General features: G+C 34.1%; 1 protein-coding gene across 1 annotated transcript in view; it reads left to right on the forward strand.

Moving 5' to 3' along the window:
• The first annotated feature begins 3,968 nt into the window (after positions 1 to 3,968).
• The window catches only part of LOC110022176 (WD40 repeat-containing protein HOS15), a 49,477-nt gene continuing 41,271 nt past the window's right edge, over positions 3,969 to 12,174 (forward strand). The window contains exons 1-2 of the mRNA XM_020720991.1: positions 3,969 to 4,311; positions 11,950 to 12,095. Of these exons, the coding sequence (XP_020576650.1) occupies positions 4,242 to 4,311; positions 11,950 to 12,095 (216 nt within the window). The 5' untranslated portion in view covers positions 3,969 to 4,241. The remainder of the gene's footprint in view (positions 4,312 to 11,949; positions 12,096 to 12,174) is intronic.

Here is a 12,174-nt window from a genome sequence, read left to right on the forward strand (position 1 = left end):
GGCGGAAGAGGGCAGGGCCGGCCATGCGGGCGATGGGGAAGGGTAGTCCGTAGTCGTGAGTGGAGGGGGATTCGGTTTCTCCAGCTTCTTCCTCATGCTTCGCTTCATCGCATTCCAACCCATTGGCCGGCATTGTGGCATCGTGTGGGAGGCGAGGAGGAGAACCATAGGTTCCAAAAGTCTGACTTCAACGGAAAAAATATAACGTCAGTGCTCCTTCGGATTGGAACAATCGCATTGTTATAGCTTTCTTAGAGGAATATTCTTATACAAATATTTCATATGCCTTCTTTATGTAAAATTGTGTTATTGAAATATTCTCTCACATTAATTAATTTGAGGTTGTGTGTGTTATTCCAATAATATAATGAAAATTAAAATAACATCGAGAATATGTCGAATAACACAGCCCCAAATCAAGTATTGCGGGGAAATATTTCAATAACACCGCAAAGTAATTAAACAACATCACATGATACTCGAATAACACTTCATTTTTTTACAAATAACGCTGATGAAATATTCTTGTAATAAAGCAGGATATTCCCATAACACTTCGATTAGATATGTATGTATGTATATATATATATATTGCTTTGCTTTTTCAGACCGCCACCACATTTTTTTTCGGGGAACTATTTTTTTTTGTTTTTCTTAACTTTCTGGGGAGAAAATTATTTTTTTCAATCTAAACTGTTAAAATATGTTAGTTGTCAAAAATTTGTTGTATGACTTTCAAAAAATAAAATATGTTATTAATAGTCATCACCATTTTTTAAATGTTGTTTCCTCTGCAGCAGCTTCACACATGTTTCTTTAAAGGGAAATACTTCAATAACGCAGCAAAGTAATTGAATAACATCACGTGATACTCGAACAACACTTAATTTTTTATAAATAACGCTGATGGAATATTCTTGTAACAAAGCAGGATATTCCCATAACACAACCACTATTGGAATCCGAACGTATCTCTACGTTCGGAGTTCTGACGTAATATGTGCTCGACTTGAACATAGGGTGCGTTTGTGGAGGCAGTGCTAAACCACCGTTTGTTTTGTTTGGTCAAATTATGCTTTGTCTATATTTTAAAATAATTATAACTTAAATCTTAGTTTTTTCTTCACGGCTAACTTCTTACGGTGGCTGCTAGAAAGTTGCAGCCTGACACATAAATTTTTTTCTTTTTTGTAACGGACACTATAATTATTTGAAAATCAATTTTTTTCTTCAATAATATCATTGTTGCTTCTTCAAACAGCTACAATTCCCCTAATAAACCTTTAATCTAACCGAAGAAAAAATAGTGAGTTTAAATCTTAAGAAAAGTAAAATTTCTTTTTTTTCAAACATTTCACATGACCTTCATATGAAAAAGTTGAATCTCACTTCTAAAAAATCAAAATGATGACATTTTTTTTATATGATGTGAAAGATTTGAATGTTATGAATGTATAAAAAAATGTATTAGATATGTAAATATATAGATATTGTGCGGTATGCATGTAAATGCCCTTAAAAACTAATATATATCCACCTCAAAACAAGCTAAACAAAACCCCTTAGAATATATACATATAGATATATATATATATATATATATGTTTTTAAATGTATATATAATCCAAACCAAAAATCATTTAGTGTATGTTTTTCATAACTTTTTTTCTGCTTTGCTTTTTCAGACCGCCACCACATTTTTTTTCGGGGAACTATTTTTTTTTGTTTTTCTTAACTTTCTGGGGAGAAAATTATTTTTTTCAATCTAAACTGTTAAAATATGTTAGTTGTCGAAAATTTGTTGTATGACTTTCAAAAAATAAAATATGTTTTTAATAGTCATCGTCATTTTTTAAATGTAGTTTCTTCTGCAGCAGCTTCACACATGTTTCTTTAAACAGCTACATCTAACCCAAATATACTTTTAACCCTCAAGTTTAAATATAGACCCAAAATTATCTTAAGGACTCGTATTATTTAAATAAAAATCTTAAGGTGTGTTGGGACAACTTTTTGTCTGCTTGACTCCTCGACACTCCACCACACTTCTGTTTGGGAATTTACTTTCTTGCTAGAAAGTTGCAGTATGACACATAAATTTATTTTTTGTAGCGGTCACCATAATTATTTGAAAAGCAACTTTTTCTTCAATAATATCACTGCCGCTTCTTCAAACAGCTACAACTGCCCCTACTAGACCCTTAATATAATCGAAGAAAAAATACTGAGTTTAAATCTTAGGAAAAGTAAAATTTATTTTTTTAATACATATCACATGGCCTTCGTATGAAAAGTGGAATTTCACTTCTAAAAAATTAAAATGATGACATATTTTATGTGATGTAAAAGATTTGAATTTTATGAATGTATAAAAAAAATGTATTAGATATGTAAATATATAGATATTGTGCGGTATGTATGTAAATGCCCTTAAAAACTAATATATATCCACCTCAAAACAAGATAAACAAAACCCCTTATAATATATACATACATATATATACATATATACATACACATATATAGATATATCGAAACCAAAAATCATTTAGGGTATCTTTTTGACAACTTTTTTTCTGCTGCGCCGACAGACCGCCGCCACATTGTTGTTCGGGAAACTATTTTTTTGTTGTTTATTTTAACTTTCTGCGAAGAAAATTGTTTTTTTCAATTTGAACTGTTAAAATATGTTAGTTGTCGAAAAATTGTGGTATGATTTTCAAAAAATAAAATATGTTTTTAATAGTCATCATCATTTTTAAAATGTAGTTTCTTCTGCAGCAGCTTCACACATGTTTCTTTAAACAACTACATCTAACCCAAATATACTTTTAACACTCAAATTTAAATATGGGCCCTAAATTATCTCAAGACTCATATTGTTTAAATAAAAATCTTAAGGTATGTTGGGACAACTTTTTGAATGTTTGGCGCTTCGACCTCCACAACACTTATGTTTGAGAATTTACTTTCTTGCTATTTTTTTGAAATTTTTGTGGTAGAAATTAATTTTTTTAACCGAGACTTTTAAAGCGGGTGGCTGTAAAAAAGTTGCGATATTGTATTTTGAAAATTAAATAAATTTTTTATAGTCAGCACAATTTTTTTTAAAATAAATTTTTTTGCAACTGTTTCACAGATGTTTTTTAAAACGACCACAACTTGTTCAAAAATACCATAAATTATAAGTTTTTCAGCACATATATTTTTTATGCTAAATTAATTGGTCGATCATCAATTATAAACTTAAATTTTTATTTTATTATTGGTTCAATTTCAGTTCAAGCAGATAAAAAAACCCAATTATAATTTAAGAATGCTACTAATATCCTAAGCAGTAAAAAATGCCTAAAAGTAGAATATAATATCTTAAGGAAGAAATACACATCAGAAGACACCCTAGATTCGCCCTCCCTGCATACTTTAAATAATTGCTATCCAACCCCAATTTAGCATAGTCAAGCAAGCAAGTCTTGTCAAATTAAGACCCATTGATTTGAGTCGACCAAATTACAGGGTAACTGAGTTGCATATCCATCTATATAAAATATCTAAAATATTATGTAACGCCTTTATTAAACAGGTGCGAACATGTAATTTCACATATTGTGTCTCTTCTTTCATAAATGGAGATAGGAAAATTGTTTGATGAGAAAAGACTAATAAACATAAAACAATTATTAAAAGCTATTTACATGCACATAATTCTTGTATATTTACAAATGTGACAGCTAACTTATCATATTTGTATGCACAAAACTTAATTATTTAATATCATATAAAAATGACAATAATGATTTGTTTAAAAGTGAAACACACATGTTTCATACATAATTTTATGAAATCAAAGTATTATAAGTTTATCAAATTTTGGTTGTTAGGTATGTAAATACATAAAAGATATATGGTGTGTATGTAAAATTCCCTACATTAAATTATCAATTAACTAAATCCATATTGGAAGCATGGGCGAATCTTGCTGGACAAACGTTTTCTTAGGTTGCAGTTGCTTCGGTCCCTAATCGCAATATGAGCTCACGGTGCTAAATATCTGCAGGTTAGGGGACGAAGCTCTCGCCGTCGGCTCATTTCCCGGCGCCGCCGTTTATCTTCAATCAAACAGTCAGAAGCCCTTTATAGGCGCTGATTCTCCCATTCACCCTTCTTTCTTCCACGCCGTTCTCCGCATATTGCCTTCTGAGGTTCGCTCTGGCCATGGTTTTACGGCCGCGAGGGATCTCATGACGACGCCCTCATCGATCACCTCCAACGAGCTGAACTTTCTTGTTTTCCGCTATCTACAAGAGTCGGGTCAGTTTGTTTCTGGCCTTGGAACTCTTTCTCTTTCTTTTTTGGAGTTTCGGAGGTTCAACCTAATTTGCTCTTGCGGTGTGGTTGATATTTTTTATTTGCAGTCTGGTAATTATTCTAGGGTTTTATTTACCGCGAATGTTTTTCTTGATTTGATTGTCATTCTCGGACCAATTTAAGGGTTTTGAACTATTCAAATTGCGTGTCCATGTTTGCTGTTATGGATGAGGAGTTTTTGGGAGAATTTATAGCTTTTGATTGGTTTACACTTTACCGTGAATATATGCTAAAATCCATGCTTCTGTTCTATGCGTTGCTGGGAGAATATTATATTGAGTGCAAGCGCTTTATGGTGGGTAATACAGTGGTAATCGAGTCACAGTGGGTCTTTAGGGTCCGATGGACTGAGTTTTAGGGTTGGCATTGGATTGTATGTATGCTATGTCTGCTGTATTTGGCAATCCTTCTTGATTGATGATAAATTTGAAATCGCTTTTCTTATTTTTCAGTTTATTTTGTTATATTTAGCCACACTTGAGTTGAAAATTAAAACATTGATGCTAATTAAAATTGATCATTAAAGTAAATCTAAGCCTAGCAACTGGAAGATTTAGGCTATGTTTGACGTAGCTGCAGCTTCTCAGTTTTTCCGCTGCAGCTGCGCAGCCCTAGGAAACTGCTGATGGGAAGCCGACTGTAGCTGTGGGGCAGCTGTTTCTGGAAAAATAATCATTCTAACTATCTTTATTAAAGTTGTTTAAAAGTCAATTTCAACAAGCAAATATCATGCAGAATTTAAAAATCAATTTCAACGAACACAGAAAGTGTTTATTTGCATTTACAAACAAAAGCCAAAGTGATGAATCTTTAAGGAGTAAAGTGCCAAAATAGTCCCCTCACTATTTTTATGGGGACATTTTATTCATTTATCTTCAAACATGGAGAAATATTTATTGTGCATATATTTACTCAATAACAACAATATAAAATAAAATAACACTAGTAGGAAAACTAAAATCTTTAATTTTACAATCATCTTTACCACTCTTGTAGCTGCAAAATTGGGAATCACAAGAATTCGCAATCAAGCCAATGGCGGCGTCTGCTTAGCAATCTCCAAGCCACGATTCCTAAACCCCAGAAATCTAGGAGGACGGTGGTGAAGAGGAGGGAACGGGGGGTGGAGAAGAGGGATAGCTTGATGGCGAGGGAATGCAAGGATAGGCCTAGAGGGAAGGAGAAAGGGGAGGAGGAGAAGTCAGAGCAGGCGGAGAGGAGAGTGATGCAGGTGACGTGGTTGGGGGAGGTTGAGGAAGAGAGCATGGAGGAGAACTCGGCAGCGGTGGCATCGAGACGGCTGCGGCGGGCGAGTTGGTCGATGGAGTAGGTCTAGAAGACGGCGCTGAGGACCATCCGAGTAAAAAGCCGAAGGAGCTGCGGCCCGTAGTTAAGCGAAATCGCGGGGGACCGCAACTGCCCCACCGCTCCAAACATCACAAATTCGCACCGCCCCAAACGGGGCCTTAGTGAAGCTAGCTATCGGTAACAATGTTTAGGGATCTTTTGGTGAGTTTTAATTTATTTTATGTATTTGAATCTTCTGAAATCCGATTTCACATTTGCTATTTTAATGTGCGAGCAATTTGTATGAATCCACTTGATGCATTATCTGATGAGTAAGTGCCAAAATATTCCCCTAATTATTTACACGGGGGAATTTTAGTCCAAGAGTTTATAAAACTGTCAAATTAGTCCTCATAATCTTTTAGTACGGGCTGAAATAGTACCCGGGGAGGAATATTTTTGCCTTATTTAAAAAAATTTGGGGACTACATTGACATTTTTATAGACTATGGGACTCAATTGACCTCCGACAAAGAGTCACAATAACATTTTGACACTTTCCTAATTATCTAACCATTCAATTTTTTTATTGCACTATGCACGAAAGTTCAACCAAGCTGTTCTACTTAAAGCATTTTCAGGAGATATTGGCAGTCTAGGATAATCGTTTTATTACTTATTTTAAGCATGCAATACTTTGTGTAAGTCAGTTATACCTTTATTGGCAATGTTAAAAACTTTCGATGGAAATGAAATCTTTCTTTTTTTTCTTTTATCTAATTTTTTTTTCTTTCTTTTATCTTATATATATATATATATTTGCTCTAATTGTTCGATATTTGCTCTAATTGTTCGATAAATAAGGTGCTATTATCATATAATTCGGAGTTGATATTGAATTCAGATATAAAATGTTAAAGTTACACTAATAGTAGAACAAATTTTTTGTATTGTTGTTGTTGGGGGAGTCGAGATTATTTCAAGTCAGTTAAGCTACATCTTGGGCAAATTAATAGGTTTATGGCATGCCTATGGGTGCACAAATTTGCCAAACCTAGCACTTGCCTCAATTATTTCCTTCATCAGAAATTCATAAGTTAGAGTTGATCTTATTACTCTTTTTTTTAATGCATAGAACCAACATAAATACTTTTCATGCAATTTAGATCTAAAGTTTCTCAATTTACTACTTCGTTAAGTTTGTTGAAATATATGGATGTAACTTTATCTAGCCGCTTTTGAATAATGGATTTTGGCAATTAATAGTGTGTTGTGTCAGTTTGGGTTTATTAGGATGGTGGAAAATCTGTGATTTATTGGGTGGTCTACTAGTATACTAGGAACTTATATCTTATTTGGCTTTCACTGAAGGACCGCTTTACACTTCTATGTCTTAATTTTACACTCCCCACTCATTGGACTTATCCACAGCAGTCATCAATAGCCCACAAAAGACATATTTTCAACATTATCTAGTCTCACACTTGAAGAGTTCACTCAATCATATGAGGCCTATTTAGGAGTCTTCTACTTGTAAATCGTATGTGATCATGATGGAAACCATTAAGAGTCATGAGAGTTATAAATCATTTAAAACACTTCATCTCAAGAGTACTATCAGCTTTGATTTCACTTGCCAGGATGGTGGAACATTGATGACTCTATTTGTCATACTGCATTACTGGATAAATGGATGTCAATCCAAAGGGTAAAGTTCATGGGTAGTGGCCACAACCAGTATGTTATAAACTTAATTATTATTGTGCTTGTTATGTGAGACCATTTTTTACTCCCATATGTCTTATATAGACATGCACATTTTGATTATGATTATTTAAAAGTATTGAATTATCAGTTTTAACTTGTTTCTTTTTGTTTAATTTTATATTAAGTATTTAGCATTCCATCAGTAAATTTAAGGAATATTAATTTTGTGTTATAACTTCATGATGGAGGTTATGAAAATTTAAATGAAATTCTCTAAGCTAGGACTATATCATTAATTAAGTCGGAGCATGTAAAGAAGCAGCTTCATCACATTGCTTTTATTTCTTCTTTTGGTTGGGTGGTTAGATGCTAATGAAAAGGGGCTTTCTAAATTGACTTGGTTTGAATTTTGTTTTAGAATTTTAAAAACTCTATTATTTAGGGCGACTTTGCCCTTCACATGAATGTTTATGGAGGCAATGTGTCCCGAGTCGAGGCAGGGACGTTAAAAAAACATAAAATGGGAGCGGTTTAGGAGAGATACTTCTTGGATGGTGTGAGTTTAGAGGAAAGAGAGGAAGGCATGTTTTACCAAGCAAAAGAGGGGGATTACACTTTGCATGAACGAATAATGAAATATACATTGATGGTGTACATATTTCTGATGGAAGAAGGATGAGGAGAGAATGACATCGAATAATAACTCTAAGTGATACCAGTCTCAAGAATAATATGTAGATCCACTAAAAACTTGTGATATACATATTTATAAGCAAAAGGATGTGATCCTATTGGATGCTTGTGCTAGTTATTGTAAGGACGTGTATGAGACATGGATCCTTTTTATCTGCAGGCGTTCGAGGTGATAGGCTTGTGGAAAGAATGATATTATTGTTTTGGCGCTAGTTGGTGGTGGTGTAGCGAGACAAAGTTATGGTCCACATATTTTTAGTTTTGTCATATTGACCTCTTAAAGGTTCATCATGTGGTGTTGAAGATGAGGGTGCCAACATGAACTTGTTAGGCAATGAAGGCAAGTGACATGAAGCTATTAAACATAATGCAATGATAGGGATGCTTCAGTTGGAGTAGACAAGCTGACATAAAGGCTATAAAGTAAGAGGGCAATAAGCGGGGGGCACCAGGTTGATAAGTCAACTCTACAAGGTGCTATTGGAAAGGATGGTAGTGAAAAGTCTCAAGTGGAGATGGATAGATGCAAAAGTTATAGGATAGGAGGCAGATAGAGGTATGTTAGGCGTGAGGGTGGTGATAGGGAGATGTCAAGTGAAATAGACATGTTTACATGAATTTAATGGCTTTTTGAGTTTATTACGAAGAAACATTAAGAATTATATATCTTAAATGTATAATATCTATTTAATTTCACGAGTCCTTCATTTATTACATGAAATGTTCTATTTCATTTTTTTAAAAATTTAAAATGGTGATATTTTTTTATGAAATATGAAGGATTAGTGTTGTATAAATGTAAAAAGTAGTGTTTAGGTGTTAAATATACAAATACATAGAATTAGGTAATTTGTATATAAATGCCCCTAAAATATAATAAAAAAACTTAATCAAATTTTTGTTATTCAATTTGTTTGGTTAAATAAAAATTCAAACCGAAACAATAATTGAAAACCGAATGTTAATTGTTCAAACTAAAAATAGAAATACATTTTTAATACCAAACCGAATCAACCAAACTTGCTTGGTTTGGTTGGTTTTTCGATTTTGACCAAATAATGTACACTCAAGTGCCTAGGCTAACAAGCACGAGTTAATGATCACGCGATGTCAGGAATGGCTTGGCAAAGCCAACTTCGAGTTTAAGAGATATTATTCTACTCAAAAGTGTTCTTTATGTTTGAGACATGAAATTGAGTCACAATGTAGAATTAGAGCAAAAATGATCCTCCTAGATGGCATAACAAAGATTGTGGTTAGAGGGCAGTTTTCAGTGGCTAGTTAACAAGAAGGTTTGTCGGCATTGAGAAAATAGGAAGATGGCGATGATTTGATGTTGAATGGTCACGTTCAATAGTCTTTGTTGGCCCTTCTCAAGGCTGACTCATCATAGGGTGTCAATCTATTCCACCACGTGTATTGGTTTGTTATGTTTAAGTACACACACACAAAGAGCTTTTTTCTTGTTGATGGGGAATAGGAAACAATTTTGTCACTGGTGTTGTGGTTATTCGCTCAAAGAAAAGTATGGAGGACAATCTCTTTTGGTCTGACTCTCGAAGTAGCTGATAAGTCTTCATCGTTCTTGGTGGGTAAGTGCGGGCGAAGCTTTCAAAATCGACATTAGGAGCTGAGTCATTGATTATAATGTTTGAGATTTCAAAGTAAATGCACCAATCACTTAATTTTTTGTCGTGAAATTTTCTTATGACATTAAAAATCATCAAAAGATTGTATTTTTAGTTGAAGCATGGGACCTACTAAGCCAAGGTCTTTCTCTTATAGAGGCTCCGAATACAAATGCATTGCAATTGACAACTTTCGTGATACTTTATTGGTGATGATCTTGGCTAAGCTGGAACCGTTTGACCAGCTTTTGGTGTATAGTCAACAAGCCATTCCTCTAGTCGAAGGAGGAGGTCATGAAGAGTAGTGCTCTTAAGAGGAGCCATCAATGGTGAAGGTGTCGTTTGGTCTTATGTTGCAAAAAAGGAGAGTGCGATAGCTTTAAGGATCCAATAAGAGTTAGAGGTGAGGTGGTAGACATAAATAACATCTTTGCAACTTCAAAGGCCAAGTCCTAGAGGTTGGACGACCTACATAGATAACTGATCTTTAGTGACTAATACATAATCAAAATGAAAGCTAGATTGATTGTCAGGTTTCATAGTCATGATATAGGAACAATATCAGGTAATCATCTCTCGAGATGAGCTTGAGAGGCAGCTGGTGAGAATTGTTAGTATTGACCTTACCGAAGAGTTTGGGAAGGTGCTTACAAGCCTTGGATCATAAATTGGTAGGCTTAGCCTCTTGAATCAAGTGCATGGAGGAGAGCATTTGACCCATTGAACAAATAATGTGCCACACGATATTAGTTGCGGAGGAACAAGGGTTTACTGATTGACGAGGCCCTAAACAACCAAGCTTCAGTGATTTTTTTTCGTAAAAATGTGGAGTCACACATGATTTTTGGTTACTCGTGAGCTTACGATTGCTAAGGACATGCAAAAAAAAGAGCCTAGTGTAGGTGGCATCTCTTGGCAAACCTAGTAGGAGAGGACACTATACTTTTAAATGATGAAGTAAAATCAAGTGAATCTTATTATCCACAATTGTTCTTTTTTTTTCTTTTGGCAACCCGTCATTACATTCAATCACATTGTTTGAGATAGAAAACTTTTTTTGTCCTCTTCTTTACTAGACAACACCTGTGACTTTTAAACTTTTGCGTCCAATCTAAAAAAATGAATCCGTTGCCTTTCATATCTATTCATTTATTTAAGTAAACTAAATTCAGAGATGAGTCCCTTCTTATTTGAGGATGGGTTGCTCCGTCTCTCGAGCTTCATACTTTTTTTTTTGCTCTTCCTTTAATTTGGGAAGATGCTCTCCGAATCTCCAGAGGCATCCACACAACGACTCTTATTTGAGGCCATTAATATGAAAAAGAATAAAATAAGCATAGGTGATGACTTAATTTTTCAATGTGATCAACATCCGTACTTTGGGATAAACCGTGCCTATGATTCTTTATATTCGTTTTAATTATATTGCCTTAGGAAGTTATTGGGACAACACCACTTTTTATCATTTTCCTAACTAGGAAGGTGTACCGATGGTTTTTGTCGCCCATGCTTGACTCGAAAATTGAATGTCGCTCTTCATATCAATCCATTTACAAGTAAGTGGGATCCAAAGTAAGCACCCTTCTATTTGAAGCTGGATGGCTTCACTCCATAAGCTCACGATCTAACTTTTTTTATGTATCATTTTATTTGATTCCGCAGTATGCCACTTAGATGGGCCACTCATATTAAAAGAATTCCATCTTTAAACATGATTAGAGTGTGTAGACATTCTATGTTTTGTTTTGGTGATGATTTCATTCACTTTACTTTAGATTGTGCTGAAATCATTATTGAGCCTAAAAACATGTCCTGTGGCAATATGCTTTGGGTCAGTGGGTTTTGTCATCTTCATTTTTAAGTATCATGCAGATTTGATTGCAGCCTATGTGTCTTCAAAGTTATTTAGATTATATTACTTTTGTATATCATTTTTTGCTATTCTTATGTCATATTTATGTTGAGGGATTTACATACATACCAGGAAGATTTATGTATTTATAAATATATCATCTAAGTCTTCATATTTATTTTATGCGATCGGCTAATGTCTAGATGTCATCAAAACATATTATGAAAATGTGTGTTTCATTTTAGATTAAGTTAATATTAGTAGCAGTTTGGACTTGATTTAAAGATTATGATTCAGGTGTTACACAAGTAAACATATAAGAATTTTATAATATGTATATAAATCCCCCATTTGTATTTTATAATGAGATGGTATTTATGTATGGTTGCTAATGTATACTCTCACTCAGTTCAGGTTTCACGCATGCTGCATTTGCTTTGGGGTATGAGGCAGGAATCAACAAGACGGCGATAGATGGCAACTTGATTCCCCCAGGTGCTCTTGTTACATTCGTGCAGAAGGGCCTTCAATATGTGGAGTTGGAGGCAAACTTGGATAGTGTATGCATGCAGCAATCCTATTGTGATCCTTCTAAATCGATCAAAAAAATAAATAAAAAATAAAAAAATGAAAGAAAAA

This window comes from Phalaenopsis equestris, unplaced genomic scaffold, assembly GCF_001263595.1.
Source record: "Phalaenopsis equestris unplaced genomic scaffold, ASM126359v1 Scaffold000174, whole genome shotgun sequence".
NCBI lineage: Eukaryota > Viridiplantae > Streptophyta > Magnoliopsida > Asparagales > Orchidaceae > Phalaenopsis > Phalaenopsis equestris.